Source organism: Macrobrachium rosenbergii, chromosome 16 (genome assembly GCF_040412425.1).
Source record: "Macrobrachium rosenbergii isolate ZJJX-2024 chromosome 16, ASM4041242v1, whole genome shotgun sequence".
In the NCBI taxonomy this organism is placed as follows: domain Eukaryota; kingdom Metazoa; phylum Arthropoda; class Malacostraca; order Decapoda; family Palaemonidae; genus Macrobrachium; species Macrobrachium rosenbergii.
Window position 1 is genome coordinate 5143655 of NC_089756.1, and position 21843 is coordinate 5165497.

Sequence of the window (21843 nt, forward strand, 5' to 3'; positions counted from 1 at the left end):
AAGAATGGGCATTATGCAGAATGTGTTCAGAACCGAGAGCGAAGTGTGACGAATGTGGAATGGAAGGGCATGTATCAAGTGTATGTAGACGAAAGAGGGTGACTGTGACAGCGAATTCACTTGAAACTGAGTGTGAAGGGGTTCAAATGGGTGGATCCTCCGGGATGCAAGCGGTGCGTGTGATGCATGTACGTGAGGGGTTGTTGCATGAGGGGGCTTTGCTGGAAAGACTGACGAGTGCATGAAGCAATTTGTTTTGATAGAGTATGGCAGAAAACGTAAGAAAGGGAAGAACGTAAGTGAACGGAATGATCGTAAGTTGTGTGATAGGGGTGTGAGTGCCAAAGTGAAAATGAGTGATAAAGCGTGTAATACGGATGAATGGGATGGTATGAATAGAACGATAGCATATGCGGGTTTGATATAACTGAGTTGACTGAACGTGTAGGGGTAAGTGAACGGTTGGAGGTGAGCGAAAGTGTAAGAGTAAGAGAGCGTAGCAGTAATATACTGATTGAAAGCATGAATGAATCGTTGCAAGAATTGGAAAGGTCAATGAGCTAATGGGATGGGTTAGTTGAAGAATTGGAGGAGGTATTTGGGAACGAGTTAGAGGGTATAGATGAGATTGTGGATGAAATTGAGAGTGGCAATAGTGAAGAAGATAGCGTGAATCTGAGAGAGAATGGAGGAGAAGATGTGAGTTTGAATGTTGCTAGAAGAGAAAATGATTCTGAGAGAATGATTGCGTGTTAAGAACGCGATCTAGAGGACCTGCTAGTGAGCATCCATGGGTGTTGCGTGAAGCGATTTGAAAGAGGTGTGAAAAGGTGTTGGTTGGGAAATGCTAAAAGGGGGAGAAATATAGAGGGATGAATAAATTTGTTTTTATTTAGCATTTCCCAACGTTTTGAGAGAGAGAGAGAGAGAGAGAGAGTGTAATTGTCGTGAGTGAGTGCTTCAGTTGGAAGAGGGATGAGGTCGTTAGTTTGTTTACGGCGCTGTCTGTCTGTGGAATATGTGTGAGGATTTTTCGGTTTTGAAGGCAGTCTTTTTGAGTCTTGAGTCAGAGCTAGTGCTGGTCTGTTTTTTAGTTTGGACAGTTTTTTTGTGTGCTGATGCAAAGTTGTTGTTTCCCCTTGTTAGTGTGCTGTTCTTGTTGCTGTATGTTCATGAGTAGTGTGTTTTTCTGTTTTGGTTTGGTTTGTGTGGTTTTGTGTGCTGTGTTGGCGACCGTGGGCGCCTTACTCCATCTTCCAGCAACCGAGGACCAGGGTGAGTGTTGTGTACTGTTTTTTTGTGTTTTAAAATCCCGCCACAGAGACTGAAGCTGAATCCAGGCGTGAAGCCGGACCAAAGGAGTGACAGAGGGAACCACAACGAAAATGTAGGAAGGCTGAGAGATGAAGCAAACCTCCCTACCTCTTGATAGGAAGCAGAGAACGGCAACCGTGATTGCAAGAAGAAACAAAAAACATGTTACATTGCTTGTCTGCACCGGAAACCTTGGAACTGGGGGAAAAAAGTAACTCTCATATGATGCGTAATCTTAACTAACAATGGTGGACGAAAACGGAAAGAGGCTCAAAAACTCCAAAAGTCGAGGCTGAAAACCAAAACTGAGGACTCTGTGACGATGGTCGTGTTCTGAGGAAGAGGAGCAGAAGATCTGTGAGTGCCTGATTTAGTCTCCAAGCAACAAGAAGCTTTGAGTAAGCACCCATCTCCTTCTGCCAAGCACTCTCTTTGGCTCTCTTGGCACCCACTTCGCTGCTTCAGCCTTCCGCATCTGACTGCTCGGCACCAGCTTCCGGGCACTTGGCGCCTCTTCTTCATTGGCTCAGGAAGACTGTTTTATCCCCGATCAAGCACCATGGGCTTTTTGAAAGCAGACAACAGTTGTTTCCAAGAGAAAGGACACCTTATACCCTGTCTCTTCGGACATCTCCATCAAGACGCCTTTCCAGTGGCTGACAAACACTACCTCTCCATCAAGACGCCTTTCCAGTGGCTGACAAACACTACACCTACATCAAGATGCCTTTTCAGTGGCTGTCTGCTGACACCTGGGTATAGACTATAGGTTCAAATGAGGGGGCAACTATTGGGGGCAACCCCCTCGGACTCACTTGGACCGCCAGTATATCTTGTCCCCAGTGCAGGGGAGCAGGACAGTGACTTTAGGTCTAGGAGATCCGAGGGGCCAGATAGCCACCCGCTCCACTACACGTCTGGTAAGACGTCTTTCCAGTGGCTGTCTGTCGACTTCCTGGGACCGGCAACAGGCTCGGCTGAGGAGGCAACTACCTGTACGTAAACCCCCAACCTCTCTTGGATCTCCAGTTTGTCTTCTCCCCAGTGTGGGGGAGCAGGACAGGGACCTTTGTCTAGGAGCATCGGGGAACGATTAGGCACCTCCTCCACTGCACAACAATTCACTGTTATAATGGTTAAGGAAACGAAGGAGCCAGGTGTGGGAACAAGTGGATAATGTAGGAGGGCTAGTAGCAGGAGAGAATTGGCGCCAGGTGGACATGTTATAATGGTTAAGGAAACGAAGGAGCCAGGTGTGGGAACAAGTGGATAATGTAGGAGGGCTAGTAGCAGGAGAGAATTGGTGCCAGGTGGACATGTTATAATGGTTAAGGAAATGAAGAAGCCAGGTGCGGGAACAAGTGGATAATGTATGAGGGCTAGTAGCAGGAGAGAATTGGTGCCAGGTGGACATGTTATAATGGTTAAGGAAACGAAGGAGCCAGGTGCGGGAACAGGTGGATAATGTAGGAGGGCTAGTAGCAGGAGAGAATTGGTGCCAGGTGGACATGTTATAATGGTTAAGGAAACGAAGGAGCCAGGTGCGGGAACAAGTGGATAATGTAGGAGGGCTAGTAGCAGGAGAGAATTGGTGCCAGGTGGACATGTTATAATGGTTAAGGAAATGAAGGAGCCAGGTGCGGGAACAGGTGGATAATGTAGGAGGGCTAGTAGCAGGAGAGAATTGGCGCCAGGTGGACATTTTATAATGGTTAAGGAAACGAAGGAGCCAGGTGCGGGAACAAGTGGATAATGTAGGAGGGCTAGTAGCAGGAGAGAATTGGCGCCAGGTGGATATGAGCCGGCGCTGGGTGCTGTGTGCTCTGAGCTGGGTCTGGGAGGTGCGGGTGGAGGCTAGCGGTGGGCGTTTCACTGATTTAGGGTAACCGAGGTTACCGATTGCTTTCATGAAAAATAACCGATTAGTAATCGATTGCTAACTACTTTTTATATTTATATAGCAATTTCTGGTATCTGGGCATAAAAACAAGTGTAAACTGTGTGAATAACATTAGCATTTCATATGTTCAGACATGTGTGCATTTTAAGATAAATGTGTGCGTATCTTCTAAAAAAGAAATGATAAATTAATATCAAAAAGTAGTTTACCATAGCTGTCTGCGCATGCGCGCCTAAGGATGCTCCTATCACATAATGTTGGGTTTGTATGTTAGGAAAAATACAAATTATTGTTGAATTTGTCATATTATCAAAAAGTAGTTTTAGCATTAAAGTATTAAAGCAAATCTGACTCTAATATTGTAGAACAATAAAGTAGTTTTAGCATTAAAGTATTAAAGCAAATCTGACTCTAATATTGTAGAACAATGTGTTTTTATTCTCTAATTAGTGATCGAATCCAGTAACCAATTACGTCCACCACTCGTGGATGCAAGTGGCCAGCGCTGGAGGCTAGGACCTACATATATAGAACGTTCACGATTGTGTGATACCAAGAAAAACACATCCGTACGACTCGGCCATTTGAACCTTCTCTGTAACATTCCAAAGTACTGCTGCAGCAAGAACTGGTAGCCGAAACTTGGCTGTTGAGAACGCTTCCTCTCAAGGATCACTGTAGCCAAACATTCTCACCATTCTCTCCTTACTATGTTCCAGCCACTAAACTTTTCAGTTCTCTGCAAAGGAAAGTGTGATGAGTAGCCCAGGCCCAGTAAACAAAACAAATTACAAATGTTTTGGCCTTAAGGAATGGCATAACATTTAATAATTACTTTACAATAATTTACCAGAGGCTTTTGAGATGCCTAGGCCCGATAAACAAAAAATAATTTGCAAATGTTTGGCCTACAGGAATGGCGTAACATTCAAGAATTACTTTATAAGTAATTATTTACCGGCAGCTTGCAAATAGCCAATGGCAGGCAAACAACTCCTAAAAGCAATAGTTTGGCTTAACGGAATGGCGCAACATCCAAGAATTACTTTTAAGGCAATCACTTACCAGTGGTTGGGCGCAGCCTATGCCTGGTAAATAAATAATGAATGCAAAATTTTTGTCCTAATGGAATAATGTAACATTCAAGAATTACTTTTAAGGCAATTATTTAACGGCGACTTGCACATAGCCTAAGCCTGGTAAGCAAAACATAAATGTAAAAGTTTTGGCCTAAAGGAATGGTGTAACATTCGAAAATTACTTTTAAGACCAAACTATTACCAGCTTGTTGATGAACCTAAATCAAGGTAATAATAAAAAAAAAAGACAAGACTTATCCTGAAAGAACTCTGCTTAAAGACTATGAAATACGTGTTCCGGTGGTTGTGTAATACTACCGAAATCCAGTGAAACCGGAAAATAAGAATAAGCTGCTGTAAGCACTCTATGTTTAGCTGAGTACGGTTGAAAACAGAATGAGGTGGTTAGCTAAGTCGTTCCTAGTATTGCTGTTGGGACACTGCTGTGCACCTACACTGAGCGATCGAAGCGCTCCCCACGAAATTTGAATTTAGGCTGCCGTATGTGGGAGAACTATAGCTATGTAATTACTGGGTAAGTCACTTATATAAAATTCCCTCTTTAATGTGAACACAAAAAAAAATAGGCCATGAAGCCCCAATACCACTTGTGTTCATGGCTTAATTATGTACTAAAGTGTGGGCATGATATTTGTTACATTTACTGTACCTAGTTTGATGAATTTACTGTATTAATAAATGGATATACATTATCCCTGGAAAAATTCAGAACTCTACCTTTCAGAACAAACTGTAACAGGAAAACGTTACATCATTAGTCAGCAAGGACTAATCCAAGTGAAAACTTCACTAGAGGAAATTAGACGCAATTCTAAATCTTTTGGTCTCCCCTAACCTAACCTAGGCTTTTCACATTATCACAATGTTTGCATTTCCTTGCTTAATTATGTACTAAAGAGTAGGCATGGTATTATATACTTACTGTTTATAAAAATAAAATCATTTTCGATACTAACCTACCCTATAAATTTAGAAACAAAAAACCTTCATAACAAAACAAAACATCACAAGAGTTTCCAAGGAGATACACTTCTCTTCAATACCACACATGATGTGAATATCACCAACAGTTTCCAAAATTCACCAAATGAACATACAGTATAATCATTAAATGTATTCTACTAGCACTGCCACTTAACTGATATACAAAGCCCAAAGCCTGAGAAGAAAATGAAACTCAAAGATTTATGCAAAACAATATATCCCTGTAGCCTGATGAACGTTCCAAGATTAAAAAATATAAAGAAATAAATTAAAAAATACAATATTCCTACATTTTCATTCTGTATCTTCTGCATGGACTCCTCTAGATAATACAATAGAATTGCATTAAAAGGATACAAAGTTTTATCTTTCCTTAAAAGATCGTTATATATGTCATCGTAAGACGTCCCGAAATCGTAGCAGTTTGGCTTGTCTGGTGCAGGTCCAGGAAGCTTCACCTTGTCTCCTGTTCCAAATGACCTTACCTTGAAGCCCTTTTTGCTGTTGAAAAATATTTAAGAGTTAAATGTAGAATAAATACTGTGAGTGTTATAATACAAAACATGCACTTCTACAATATTTCAAGAAATCTAAATAAAGTAGTACCATTTTACTTTTAATACAGGATGCTATATTCAACAAGGAGGTCTATGTTTAAAACAATACATACACAATTATCACAGATGATTCTTATGAACCAGTATTCATGCAGAGTCAAAAGCCCATTCGTCTGCAATGACTAATGCATTACAAACAAATTAAAGTTATTTAGTTTATCTTGTAATATGGGTCATAAAAAAAACAAGAAATGCAGATAAGAGGAGATAATAACATACAGATGATGAAAGGAAATATACAAAACCAAAGACAGCACCAATAATCACCAAAACTAATATTAAAGAATTCTCTTTTAGTCAGTCTCTTGGCCAGGTATTGTGTTATAATGATAAAACACTACAGCACGTGATGGAGTATGTAATGGACTCAAAGATAAGAGGGTTTTTTCCCTTATCTTACAGCAAAGCTGTACCCAGGTTATTTCCTTCATCAAACCTGCTAGAAGAGGAAGTGATTATTGCGCATGCACAGTCCGCCATATTGTCGACAAAGAGACTGGCAAAAGACCAAGGAAGCCATTACTTTCTGTTGGTCAATGCAGGATGATCTCTCGCCCAAATCCCATGCCTTTTCATCATGGAAGTGGGCAGATTTTGAGGACTCAATAGCGACTACCAAAAATAGGTTTTTCCTACGTCAAAAACCTGTTTTTTGATAGCTTAGTTGCTTGTTTCATAATCAAGGAACTTTAAAAGAAATTGACAAGTGACAAAATGGCTTAAGCTCTATAGTTTTAATCCCAACAACCCAAAGAAAAAATATTTCTGGTCCCAGGTCAAGCCACAAGCTTCAAGCGTCATTCCTTATTCCAGATACCCTTCCGTTTTGTAACAAAGAACAAGACACTAAACCTGACAGTATATTTTAGGATATAGTTCTACAGTGACTTACCTAAGCATGCTGGGTTTGGTTGCATTATTGTCGCACCTTCCTCCATCAACAGTCAGTAAACCCACCTGCCAGGAAGACCCCTGGTTTTCCACTGTAGTGCCTAAGGGGTTAGGACTAACCATACCACCCACTGATACACAGTGTAGTCGAATTTATTCGAGCTCATGGCACCCTGCACATTTGGAGACTTCTTTGAAAGAGACATTTCAGAAGAAGGCCAACGACATACTTACTTTCCTACTGTAATATCATGTGACCTAGGAAAGGAGTGCAGATTTGCCGTTCTAATGAGGGACAGTAAAATTATTCTCAGCCCTTGTAGAGAGAGCGGTTTATTTGTGCTAGGCTGTAGGAAAATCAGACCCACTAGGACGTTTGCTGTGACCTCTAGGTGAACCTTAAGTACTTGAACCGGGCATCATGTCTTGTTTGCTAAACTGAGTTTTCTTATCAAAATAGGCTTCCTTCTTAAAGGATTCTCATTCATGGCCAGGAATGATGGGCCAGGGGACAATAATAACTGATGGTCTGCTGTTTGTGTGATGTATCGCCCCTGTTTACGAGAGGCCAGTTCACTAATGCAAGCTCCTGATGCCATAGCAATCAAGAAGATCGCCTACTGTAAAGCAATCAAGAAGATTGCCTTTTGTAGCATGTGAGTTGTGGTTGTATTGGGTCCACTGAATTGAGGGGCTGACAGAAGCCTAAGCACATTATTCAAGGACCAAGTAATTGGAAGCCTTTTAGGAATGGGTCTTTGTAGTGCAAAAGACTGGAGAGGGAAAGTGACAAATTCTATACTAAAGTCAATACCAAATCCATAAAGCAAGGTTCTGTTAATGCTGCCTTGCATGCCAGAACTGTTGTAACAGCAAGGTGTTTGTCTTCAGAAAGGTATATGAGAAAATTTAAAGGTGTTTCCATAGAGATCTCAACTGACTCTCAGCTTGGATATAATCTAATCATATCTTCCATACGGACTGGTATTGTCGGACAGATGGTGTTCGTAGTTTTTGCACTAGGTACCCAGCAATGTTGGGTAAATACAGGCAATTCTTCGCGCCAGCGTCGTAACCGAAAAAAATTGGTCGGAACATCGTCGAAAATCGTCAAAAATCATAAGAAAACCTTACTTTTAATGCTCTGGGTGCATTGAAAACGATGTAAACTGTTATTATTGAGTTTTACATCAAAAAAACCTTCAAATTATGATTATTCTGCCATTTTGGGGCCATATTTCTTCCGTCGGATCGGTGTCTGACGTCGTAACCCCGAACATGCGTCGTAAGCCAGGAAATAATTTCTGATGAATATATTTGAAAAGCGTCGTAACCTCGGGCGTCGTGCCGGAACCGTCAGAAACCAGGGACTGCCTGTAATTTTCATGGTAGACAATATTTAAAAAATCAACGGGTGAAGGTCTTGGCTCAGAAAGGATGAAGCGTAGACAACTTTCCCTCCTACTGTCTGGGATAGAACAGTGGACGGTAGTGAAATTGATCTCTTCGCTGTTATTGGAGTAATAGGAACCAATGCCTGTTTGGCCAATTTGGGGCTATTAAGTAAGCCGTTTCTCTGAAGATTAGAAGCTTACTAAAAACTTTTGAAATCTGAGACAACGGAGGAAAAAGGTATACAGTACTGACTTCCATTTGTTCCAGTCTTGCAGGAAGCCATCTCTTGCTGTAGCTTGATTGTCCAAGTTCGGAGACACATGCACTGGAAGTTTGTGATTCTCATATGCAGCAAACAAGTCTACTTCCAGTTGTGGAAGCAAGTTGGCTATTGTTTGAAGAGTGGCTGTCCAACATCCACTCTATTAAGGCTGTCATTTTCCTTGATAGAAAGTCTGCTATCACATTGAGAGACCCTGTGAGGTGAATTACAGACAAGTGCCACTTTCTTGCTTGCCCCACCCGAAGGATGGCTAGCATTACCATATTGAGAGGGGCTGAACATGATCCCAACTTCTTGATGCAGGACATTGCAGTCATGCTGTCTAGAACCAACAAAATGTGTCTCTCTTTTGGAGGTTTGAGTTTTTTTTAGACAAATGACAGCCATCAGCTCCAGGAAATTGATGTGACAATTCCTCAGAGTAGATGACCACCTCCCTGCCACCTGACGATCCTCCCAATGTCCTCTCCAACCTGTCAACAAGGCATCTGTATGTATTGTCACTCGTACAGATGGAGGAGTCAGGGTGACCTGTTTTGACAGAGATTCTTTCTGGGTCCAAGGCCGAAATATCTCCCCAACTTTTTGATACTTTTGATGAGATCAGTCTCACATCTTTTTTCTTGCATGAGATAGCCAGAATTTTTTCACATTTTTTAGTTGCAATCTGAGTACTGAATCTATTACTGATGCAAACTGCAGCAGGCCCATCATACATTCTAACTGCCATCTGGAAACTCTAGGCTGTGCAAGGAACGTTTTGAGGTCTTTCCTTATTCTGTTTTGAGTATTGATGGGGAGAGACAACTGGCCATGAAGAATATCCCAACACAGTCCCAGCCCTGAAAATGTCTGCTGGGCGTGAGATGGGATTTTTTTCAATTTATTAGAAAATCTTTTAACTGGACTCTGTTGACCACTATTCTTAGGTTTCTCAAACACTTTTCTTGTGGGCCCCAGATTAACCTATCGTCTAGGTAGGCTATTAATTGTATTCCTTCTTGTCCGAGTTCTCGAATAACTACCGTTGCTACTTTTGTCAAAATTCTTCGGGCAATGTCGAGTCCAAATGGCATGACTTTGAACCTGTGTGTATCCTTCCTTATCTGGAACCCTAGGAAGGGGCAGAGGGGAATGGCGATAGGGACATGCCAGTATGTGCCTTTCAGATCTATAGAAGCTGTCCAAGTCCCTTGTGGAATGACTGAATGTACTTGGGCAATGGTAGTCATCCGAAACTTTTGGCAAACAATGCTCTTGTTCAATGTTGATAGGTTGAGGATCACTTTTCATTCAGAGGAATCCTTTTTGCGGACATAAGAAGTGCTTGGCGGCAAATTTACGCATGTTTCTCTATGGCTCCCTTTAACAGGGCCTTCTGCGTGTAATCTTCCATTGAGGGATCTGGTTTTTGGAGGAACCCCTCTAAAGGAGGGGGGGGGGGATGAGACAATTTCTACCCCAACCCGTTGAACATAATGCTGTGTCCCCAAGGGGAAGACTTCCATTGCCTGTGGTGTCGTCGAAGCCGATCCCCGACCATACAATTCCTATTGGGATCCATCTCTTCATCTGTCTTTTTGCCCCTGAAAGGCATTCCAGGCATTGCTTTTCCTTTTCCCCTGTAGGAGTGTCTTTGGACCCTGTGAAAAGGATGTCCTTAATGTTGCTGTTGTCCCTTTGTAGGGAGTTGTCCCTTCTGACCATGTATCTGTTTTTGAGGAAAACTTTTGGAGGTGACTGAAGGCTTATATGATTTTTGGTCATACCAAGCCTATTTTGTGTTGGGTATAGGGAAGTCTTGGGTTTTTGTTTCCTGAATTCCCCTTTTCCAAGGAGAGCATACACCGTACAATTCTGTTGGCGGGCTTGCTCGTAAGTTGAGCCACAACAGACTCCTCAAACAGGCCCTTACAGAAGGGGCTAAACTGTAATAATGAAGTCACACTGGGGAGTGACGTGTTGGAACCCTCCAATTTTTCTATTCGTGCTTTTATGCACCATTCTACAAAGTCATAGAGTATTTCCCATATGGTTCTCATAAGACTTTTGGTCAAAACAGCAAAAATTGTTTTGGAATCTTCTGGAACCCTTTTGGTGGCAACTTCCAGCAAGGTGGTAGAGGTTACAATACAAAGGAGGTGGATCCTAGCATGAAATTCTGGCGAGGCTGTCCCCTCTGAGATTCTTCTCATAGGGGTCCCAAACTGTTGAGTAGCTATATCTAGAGGGAATTTTTTTCATTTGAAAGGGAGCTGAAGTGTTGCCCATTCCTTGGTGGAATTATCTGAGACTGGGATGACCGTGGAAAATGGCTTTAATTCTGCCATGGTCTCTCGTTTTCTAGTCACTACAAAATTCTGAAAATCTGCTTTCACGACTAATTATTTTAAAAGTGAAGGGACAGAAAGCTGGGGCTACTCAGCGGGCAATCTGGGTCTTATCCAAAATAGCAATAGAGGTCCAATTTTCGCTGACCTGGTAAAGGGTGTCTTCTATAGCTTTTAATGCTATAGACACAGGTACGAGAACCGTTTCTTTTAGTGGTTTCTCAATGTCTGCTGAAGGTGGTACCAGGTGCCATTCTGTATTAGGGAATGCTGCCCTGTCTCTAAATTCTACATGTACAACTTCGATCACGGTTTTTCTCTCATTAATTAGATACTTACCATCAGGAGAGAAAATGAACATTGAGGCATCTTGCCAAGGATGATCAGTATCATCGGGTGAATATTGGAGTGCCCCTATCATCTTTTGATCTGAAGTTTGTAGTCTGAGCCGCCCATTTTGTTGTTTCCAGTCGGAATTTTAACACCAGACCCTGTTTGGACAGAATTTGTATCCATTCTTACTCTTTGGTTACAGGATGAAGTATTCTTACACTTTGGGGTGTGCAGGACTGACCTACTTTCCTAACGGAATTGATCAAATGTCGCAAACTGAGTATCCCTTTTGGGGGGACTTGCGCAGTCTGACTGAGCTTCAACAACTGAAGTATAACTGCCTGTTAACCAAGAGGCAGAAGTCCTGGGTGAATTACTGTACCCCTCCAAGAATGTACAGGTAGTCATTTCAGCCGGGGTTAGGTGGATCCTAGTATCCCTTTGGGGGAAAGATCCTCTTCAACATCTGATAGCTGCATGGGGGATAGATTTCCTTCTGGAAAGTTTCTCCCATGTAAAGCTGAAATTTGTGTCCCTGATCCTTCTGGGATCAGCAAGGCCGTTCCGGTGGCAATGTCCACTTCATGTCCGCTATTAGGAATGTCAACCCTAAGTATAAATTCCTCTACTTCCTCAGCCGGGTTAAACTGGGAGGTACTGGGGCTGATGTTTCTGGGTTTTGGCCCAAACATAGATCTTGTTCTGAAAAAGGGTTAAATATCTGCTGTCGGAGTTCTGCCGGAAAGATATAATCTCCCCCTTCCTCGCTCCAATTGAACCCTAGGACCAATCAAGACAGCTTAAAGGGAGCTGTTTCATCCTTGTCTGGTGCCCAACCATATTTTCCTTGTTTTTTGCAAGGACTATGCTCATGGCAGGTGGTATAGGTCGTATCCACGGTAAAAAACAAACTGAAGTAATTTTTTTATGAATATATTTGAAAAGCGTCGTAAACTTGGAACGCCCTAAGCCGAGCCCATCGTAACCCGGACTCTGTCTGTATTACTATACACAGTTAGTCCTTTTGCAAAGGCTATTTGAAATTTAATTTTTGAATGTCATGCCATTCAGGCTAACTGCTATAAAACTAATTTGTTTATTTAAGCCAGGCCACTGTTTTTATTTGGCTTAAGTTACTGCTTCTAGCATAATCTACCTTTAGGCTAAGATTAGAGGATTTCTTAAAGGGTTCTTGCTTAACGTCTTCTAGGCCACAGCCTCGTCTAGGCTTATTTAAACCACACTTAAAGATATAAGCTATACTGGAAAGAACCCTCTTACAATCTAGTTTACTGTTTTATCTGGCCGAGACTACTCTTTTATCCGATATTCGTCCACTGCTTTATTTACTCTACACTACTGTTTTAGGCTAATAATGGGATATTCCATGAAGGGATTCGGTCTAGATTTATATCACTTTCAGGATACAGGCTACATAAGAACCCCACTAACATGTAGCCTTACAAATGGGCTACAGAGCCACAGAACTAGGTAATCGTGTGATCTAGTCTAGGTTACCGTTTTATCTAATCCTAAACTATTTGGTCTAAACTACAACTTTGGCTATTAATAGGATATTTCTTAAAATGTTCTAACTTAAACCTTAAATGCCGACTGGACGTATCGTAAGTCGACTAAAAGTGTCTGTCGGGTGACGAGCGGACGTACCGTACGTCGACTACAAAAAATTTCAACCTTCGGTCAACTTTGACTCGACCGAAATGGTCGAAAAGTGCAATTTTAAGCTAAAACTCTTACATTCTAGTAATATTCAATCATTTACCTTCATTTTGCAACAAATTGAAAGTCTCTAGCACAATATTTCGATTTATGGTGAATTTTTGAAAAAAACTTTTTCCTTACGTCCGTGCGGTAACCTGGCCGAAAATTTCAGAAATTCTTTCGTCATTTTGTCGTAATTTTTGCACCTTTTAATATTAGCCGTTACATAAAGTTTTATATATGAAAATGTGCGCAATTTCACGTAAAATACAACAAAAAACAACTCATGGTTGTAGCTCATATCAGTTTGGAAATATTTTCATATAAATCACGATAACTGCCAAAATTTCAACCTTCGGTCAACTTTGACTCGACCAAAATGGTAAAAAAACGCAATTGTAAGCTAAAACTCTTACATTCTAGTAATATTCAATCATTTACCTTCATTTTGCAACAAATTGGAAGTCTCAAGCACAATATTTCGATTTACGGTGAATTTTTGAAAAAAACTTTTTCCTTACGTCCGCACGGTAACTCAGCCGAACATCTCTGAAATTCTTTCATCACCTTGTCGTAATGTTTGCACCGTTTTATATTAGTCGTTACATAAAGTTTTATATATGAAAATGTGCACAATTTCATGTAGAATACAACAAAAAATAACTCATGGTTGTAGCTTTTATCAGTTTTGAAATATTTTCATCTAAATCACGATAAGTGCCGAAATTTCAACCTTCGGTCAACTTTGACTCGACCGAAATGGTTGAAAAATGCAATTTTAAGCTAAAAATTTTACATTGTAGTAATATTCAATAATTTACCTTCATTTTGCAACAAATTGGAAGTCTCTAGCACAATATTTCGATTTATGGTGAATTTTTGAAAAAAACTTTTTCCTTACGTCTGTGCGGTAACTCGGCCGAACATCTCAGAAATTCTTTTCACCCACTTTGTCGTAATGTTTGCAATCGTTTTATATTAGTCGTTACATAAAGTTTTATATATGAAAATGTGTGCAATTTCATGTAGAATACAACAAAAAATAACTCATGATTGTAGCTTTTATCAGTTTTAAAAATATTTTCATATAAATCACGATAAATAGAAAAAATTCGACCTTCGGTCAACTTTAACTCGACGAAATGGTCGAAAAACTGCAACTGTAAGCTAAAACACTTACAGTCTAGTAATATTCAATCAATTACCTTCATTTTGCAACAAACGGGAAGTCTCTAACACAATATTTCGATTTATGGTGAATTTTTGAAAAAAACTTTTTTTTTACATCCGCGTGTTACGAATACATGCGTCATATTGTGATAATATTTTCTCTGTGTTGCTTTGATTGTTTTACAATTTGTTATATACCAAAATCATTGCAATTTAGTGTATAATACAAAGAAAAAAAAACTCATTAGCTTTAACCGTTTTGCTCATAGCGCGATTTGTATACAATTATATATGAAATTTTTTTTGCGCTGTCATATATTTCAATATTTATATATGATAATGATATTTTTTTCATTTCTGATGGTTGCATACTAAACTTCAGGCAATGCCAAAAAAAGCAGCCAAAATGAACTCTTAATCTTAAAAACTAAGCTTGCTGTGATTTTTGAAAAAAAAAAAAAAAAAAAAAACTTTTTCTGCTTCCGCTAACTCCCGAACGCACTGCATACTGACAGACACTTTCGTAAATAGAGGCTCGGCGTTCAAGGGTTAACCTAGTATAGGGTATTGCCTAATCCAGATTATTTACATCACTATTAATGTAGAGGCTATAAAAAACTTTAAATCACTAATTTGTAACCTTATACCTAGGCTACCATTTTGTGTAGCTCAGAAGTTACAACTTAGGCCAATAATAGGATATTTCTTACAGGGTTCTTACTCTAATCTAGGCTGCTGCCTAATCCAGGTTATTTGATTCATGAGGGTATGGGTTACATACGATAAAATTACCTTAAAATGTAGCCTTAAATCTAAGCTACCATTTCATCTGGCTCAAATTATTGTTTCATCTGGTCCTAGGCTACTTAGTGTAGTTTAAGCTAATGCTTAGTCCAATAATGGGATATTTCATAAAGGGTTCTTACTTAACCTAATATAGGGTATTGCATAATCGCAATTATTTAGATCACGCTTAAGTGTATAAACTAGATAAAACAGAAAAAACTCACTAATACAGTATGTAGCATTATAGCTAGGCTACCATTTTTTCTGTCCTTAAAAGGCTCTTGCTTATTTAATTCAGGCTACTACCTGGTTCTATATCAATGATAAATTGTGGAACATTTCTTTTAGTTAAAACATCTAAATGAAATGACAGATTTTAAAAAACAATTTGCACTTTTCACAATTTTAACGTCGTCTATGTGTTAACAACAGAAGCCGGTTTTTTGGCTTTCACACAAATTATCTACCAATTACAAAAGTTTAAAACTAAAACTTTAACTGGGACTTAAAACTAAGTACTTGACTTGCTTCTCTATGTGCTTCCAGAATTACTGAATTTTGGCGCCCTGACGAGAATTGAATTTGTTGTAATGGACCAAAGAAAGGTAATGGCTTCCTTGGTCTCTTGCCATTACCTTTCTTTTGACAATATGGCGAACTGTGCATGTGCAATAATCACTTCCTCTTCTAGCAGGTTTGACGAAGGAAATAACCTGGGTACAGCTTTGCTGTAAGATAAGGGAGAGAGTCCTCTTCTCGAGTCCATTACACACTCCATTACGTGTTACAGTGTTTATCATTGTGACACAATACCTGACCAAGAGACCGACTAAAAGATAATTCTTTGATATTAGTCTGGTCACATGTCATAGCAAGTAACTCCTTGAGGATGAAACAAGTGACAATGCCACCAAAAAGCAATATAATTAGTTCATTGTGTAGTTTTGCAAAGAACTGAATAACTGCAGTAAGAGGAAACAGCTTCTTTCCTTGGCAAGGATATATTACTTGCTAGTTACTAATTAACATTTCAAGAACTGGTAATAGCAACAGTTTATATATATATATGAAAATACCCTCTCATTCACAACAGAGCATGTTCAAATAAAGTAAGTAGGTAGTAAAATTCATACAAGAAAGAGTTGCACAGTACAGGCAAATTCATTCTAAAATCTATACCATATGCACACTTATTCAAAGTAAGTACAAATAATAAAACTGTACTTCATTTTGTGAAATTTAATAAACATTTTACCTGAACAATAAAAAGATCAGCCTCTCCCTAAAACTGAATACAGGCAGTCCCCAGTTAATGGCGGGGTTCCATTCCCGGCTAAGTGTCGCTGATCGAAAATTCGCTGATAATTGAAAATTGGAGTTAACAGCGCTGATAAACTGCTTAACGGCACTGTTAACCAGTTATTGGCACTGATAACCAATGCTGATAAGCCGCTTACCAGTGATGAAAATTGCTTACCGCCACCAAAAATCCGGTCAACAATGTCGCTAGCCAAGGGCTGAAACACTGTTAACCGATGCCACTGGTAAGCAGGGACTGCCTGTACAGTACAGTATCTTACACATAGTAAAATATATTACTACAGTATAAATACTTTTATAAGTTCATGAAAATTCATTTACTGAATCCTACCTTAAAAATGCATGTGCTTCCATACTGCGATTCATGTTGCTTGAGCAAATCACAGCAAACACCAACTCATTCATCCTGAAGTTCCTGAAAAATATTTATAGTAAATAATACAGGACTCAAAACTAACTCACTAGTAAATTTTGTGATGCTTGACACTTCCTCATGCCTAACAGAACCCTCTATAGGTCAAAAGACAGGTATGGCTTCAGCCAACACTTGCTTTTCCATTTCATTGAATAATCATTCTTCAGATTGTTATCATCTCTTCTTTACAATCTTCTTCCCTTAGCAATTGGCCTAGTCTGTCATCAGTACAATTGCTTCTGTCAACAGTTCTCCTTGCTCTCTCTTTCTGTCAATAAGATCTGAGGAATAAAACTGTCTTTTGTTAATGATCTCCAAATGGACTGAATGATTTCAAGTCCCATACTCCTAAAGAATTGTATAACAGGTTACATCTTTACATCAACTAAGCAAGTTTTATATCACGAAATTGTTTAGCCATTCTCAATCTGATTACTATAGTTAATAAGAAGGAAAATATATCTGTGCTTCTGCATGCAAATTGCTAGGCCATTTGCATAAGTACTGTAGGCCTTTAAGAAAAGTACCTCAGGACAATCTTGGGAACTGTGTTCTTTTGGTTTTTTACTAATGGCCAGATATATTTGCTACAAAGGCAAGGTGTGAAACTTAAACTCTATTCATAATTTATAACTCCAAGGCATATGTCTATTAATATTGTATTGTCAATTCAGACGAGGGAGTGGTTTTCTAAAACCACAGTATTAATTACATCAAAATTTAGGTGAAAAAAGTCCAAAAAAGACTGAATGAAGAGAAGACTGAATATTTCAGTCTGAACGAAGATATGAACAAATGTTTCAATGTCAGCCAAAAGAACTGTTCAAGGAAATTGTGACTTACAAGACTTCAACGTTGATAGTAAGAAAGTTGCCACTTTAAAGAGACTTGGTGTCATTTTTTATATGTTCACAATCACTACTAACTCTTATCTTCTTCTTTTGACTTTATTAATCCCATTGTATAGCAGGGTTGGCCACTTGAGTCAACTTCCTCAATCTATTTTTATTCCTCGCATCTTCTTCCCCCAGTCCCACCACACCCATATCCTTCCTCACCACATTCATCCATCTGATCCGCTGATGCCCCATACTCCTCCTCCCCATCAATGGCATGCTCTTAGCTCTCTTGATTGGTTCCACCACCTCTCTTCTTATCACATGGCCATAGTATCTCAGACGAGCTTCCCTAGCCTTCTCCTTTACAAGACATATACCACACATTCTTCGTATATCTTGACTCTTCCTCCTTTCCAGTAGTGATACTCCAGCAATCCACCTCACCATCTTCATCTCGTTTCTACTAACTCTTATGTACACAATTATTCACAAAAATCAAAAAGTTATCTCATACCATCATTATTATAAAATAATAATGCTGGTTTTCTGCAACAAAAGAACATTTTCTTTCAAAGATAACACCTGAAACTGAGAACTGACAAGTAACATCTATAGTTTTCCCTAGCATAATTTTGTGTTTTGAATTTGACATAGATTTTAAATGGAAATCCATGAAATCACAGTGCACTAAATAACACTAACTTAGCAACTTTGAATAGGGCTGAATCACAAGAAACAGGTCATGAATTATACATCACTCTTGATAATGGTAACAACAAGATAAATCCTGTCCTAACATAATATACGCTACAGAACAACTTCCCCCCCAAAGGTTTCTTTCAACTTGGCTAAGCATGGCAGTGATTTTTACTGGAATATACCCTTACCTGACATACACTAACCTTATAATGCAATTTTTAATTTTTCCTAACCAACATATTAATGTAACTGGACTTAATCATCCTCAAAAAGGTCACACATCTTACCCTACTCCCTTAGAGACCTTCCCTCCCAATCTAAATGTGTAGATTTTATCATAATCTTCCATCTTATGATGCTTAACCTAGTTGTGATGGCATACTGGTTATCAGCTTTTTCACTCAAAACATGTTTAAATCAACAATAGGCCCAAAAATTATTCTTTTTTTATTGTTACGACTAATGCACAAACACTAAAAAAAAAATATACTTAAAATTGATATTTTGTCACACATGTAAAATACGGAGAAGCCGACCTATCAATTATTAACAATTATATCACAGCTAAGTACATATTATAAGTGTTTTGTAGTTTTTCATCTGAAACACATGCATTACTGGTGTTTTGGGAGTTTCAATGAACACTCCCTACAACAGGTTAGACAGCGATTGACATTATTACAATGGGGAGGATACTGATTAACCAATCATTTTTGACAATCAATGTCATATTTGTCAAACAATATAAAATATTTGTTATTATTTTACTATAAACTGTTAATCCTTAACATGATTGCTATGAAATGTTTAAATCTATTTAAATTTATGCTTACCAAAATATTTACCATCTTTTGTTTATGTTTTACCATTCATTCCAATGGGGCTGGTACTGAACAAGACACCCATTGAGAAGTAGAGCTGGTATCAAAGTAAAACTTTACAACAAAAGAAACGAACGTCAGAAACGTTCAAAGCACATATATTAAAACAGGAAAATGATATTTCCATGTCCAAAATAAATTCTACCAAATATCTGATACTAATACCTACACTAAAAAGTGGAGATATTGTTTATTAATGAAATTTTTTGACTGAATAAAATAGAAAATTGTGTATATGAAGCAGTACATGTGAGATAACCTGAGAAATTTACCGACACCATGTTTAATGTCAGCCCCTAAGAGATTAATGTACAAACATACACCAAAGACAAAAAATTTCCCAAGTTCCCTCACCTGTAATGCATTATATACAAGCACCCTTTTCTATATTGTTCAGTCAAAAAATTTCATTAATAAACAATATATCCATGGGGGCTTTTCCTTGGGAATACCCACTAAATTAGTACTGTATCTAAAGCTCTTAGGTCCAAGATATATAGGCTAACCTATTATGCTACTCACAATGACCAGAGCGAATGCTGAGTGAGGGGTCAAGATATTGTAAGCCCAGTAGGCATTTCAGAGGGAATATGACCTGGTAAAACTATAGAACAGCTCCACATGGACTATTACCTTGGAAATTTATTTCTCCTATACTTTTAGTGTTGCTGATGAAGGATGTGGTGTTGTTTATTGTCGGTCAATTATTATCAACCTCATATCTCTATCCAACATGGTTGGGGACCCTTTGGGAACAGGATTTTGGGTGGGGGAAATCATGATGTTGTTGTTATGGAATGGTTCCACATATGTGCAATCATAAGGGAGCAATATGTTCAAGAAGGGATTGGCTAAAGAAACATATTATAAAAGGAACTATACTAACCTACCCTAACCTAATCTAACTTTGTAGGCTGTTACTTAGTCAGGGGTTTTGCTCCCTGGACCCCCCGGTGAAGGAATCTCCTGTTTTTATCCGAAGCTCCCCTATAACACTGCGCATGCTTGATAGCATTCCAGTGGCCAGCATTCTCACCACCCGTGGTCTACCCCACCCACAGCCCCGCTTTCCCTAGGGGTCCCCTAAATTGCGGGATAATAACAGGCGGGGGCGCGAATCACCCCGTCCTGGAGGTATACCCTATCCATAACCCCACTTTCCCATCGGGTCCCCTAGCTTGTCTGGTGAAGTTCTGTGGTAAACTGAAGGTTAATTACAGCTGTGTGACAAAAATTATAGGTAAATCCTTAATTAGCATCCAAAATGCTAGAGAAAAAGTTAATTTACAAGAAATTCCTGCCGCAGAATTAATACTTAGTTCTACCGACTTACCCTTTCCTAACCTAACCTGGGATGCCACCCTAACCTGCTGCCCCCAGAAATTTGTGACCCCTTACTCTGCATTCCATTCAACGGTAATTCTATATATTAGCTCCGCACCTGTTTTTACCTTTTCAACTGGTTTTTTCTACACTTTTAGGGCTTCTAATACTGGCGGTGCATCTGTTTGTTGTTGGCCAAATGGAATGTCCCTTCGCCGTGTTTAGTACTGGCCCGGGGGGGTCCCATATGTTAACAAGTTACTGCACTTGCCAAACGGGATATGAACCGTTCGGAACAGATATACCCGTGCTCTGTCTCATGAAGAATGCGTATGGAAACCCGTTGTTGGATGGACTTCAGGGGTTAATTGCAGGTTAATTACACTCAAGCACCAAAAATTAAAGGTAAATTCATAATTAGCAACCAAAAAACTGTAGAAAAAGTTAAGTTAGAAGGCAGTCGCCGCCGCAGAGCTACTATATAGCTCTACCCATTCAACAACCTACTGAGACCGGGGTTGCCCTGAGACCTTCTTAACATTAACCTAAGTTACAGTGAGGCTATAACTGCTATAAGCAAGGCTATATATCCTAGTCCGCCTCCACAGCCTAAGAGTCTTAGCCTTCAAACTTCCCTTTTTTAAACCAATCCGCATTATAGTGGTTGAAAATTCTCTTTTTTAACCATTTCCACTTTACAAAGGTTGAAAAGAGCGATGAATCATCCCCAACATAGGCCACCTCAACTTCCCTATGCTAGTTTGGGCTACGTGTCCGGGTGGGCTAGCCTAGCCCAGTAAGCCTGCCCTTAGCCAAGCCTTATCTGGCACAATATTCTCTTACATAAGGAACGGAAACGTTATAATTATTGGTTCTACCTGAAAAAAATGCCAAACTAAAAACTTACAGAAATTTCACGCACCAGTGCTGGGTTAAACTACAAAATATAGCCAACTTTTACTCTCAGTGAATTTATGAGTTGATGGGTAACTAAATAGACCGATGAAATGACACAATTATGTAATGCTGCTCACCATTTCGCTAAAAATAAAGTAATAAAAGACAATGAATACTATCAAGGATTAAAATTTATTTTCATTACCCTGTAATATTCATTAGAGATACTATTTCAGATACGATATAACAATTTTATTATACAGAAATAAAGTTACTAAAGAATCATTACTTCAACCTCTTACTAGAATGTGCAAGAGAAAATCAAAACAATAGCTGGTGCTGGGTCAAAACATTTCCGTTGTGACTCATTATAACAATATATACACCTTGTATACCCTTGCATAAGGGTGTACAAGGCATGACGATAATTTAAAAAAACGATACTGTGATAACAAAAAACAAAAAACGAAAATACTCTTGGCAGTAACAAATAGTCTAATGAACACAAACAGATATGCTAGTTTTTATTTTTGCCTTCGTGGTTACCACCGAGTTTTCAGTTTTGTCAACGCACACACACAATTATATATTTACACACACACACACACACACACACACACACACACACACATATATATATATAT

The 21843-nt window shown here is 39.2% G+C and overlaps 1 protein-coding gene across 3 annotated transcripts in view; it reads right to left on the reverse strand.

Moving 5' to 3' along the window:
• Ssu72 (Ssu72 CTD phosphatase) overlaps positions 1 to 21843 on the reverse strand; it is a 114602-nt gene that overhangs the window by 25753 nt on the left and 67006 nt on the right. Inside the window, exons 1-3 of one of the 3 annotated variants that reach the window (XM_067118338.1) lie at positions 21210 to 21326; positions 16477 to 16560; positions 5656 to 5799 (exon numbers count right to left, since the gene is read on the reverse strand). In XM_067118338.1, coding sequence (XP_066974439.1) covers positions 5656 to 5799; positions 16477 to 16550 — 218 coding nt within the window. In that variant the 5' untranslated portion in view covers positions 16551 to 16560; positions 21210 to 21326. Of the gene's footprint in view, positions 1 to 5655; positions 5800 to 16476; positions 16561 to 21209; positions 21327 to 21843 lie in introns of those variants that run through there. The other 2 variants (XM_067118339.1, XM_067118340.1) reach the window with 2 other exon arrangements.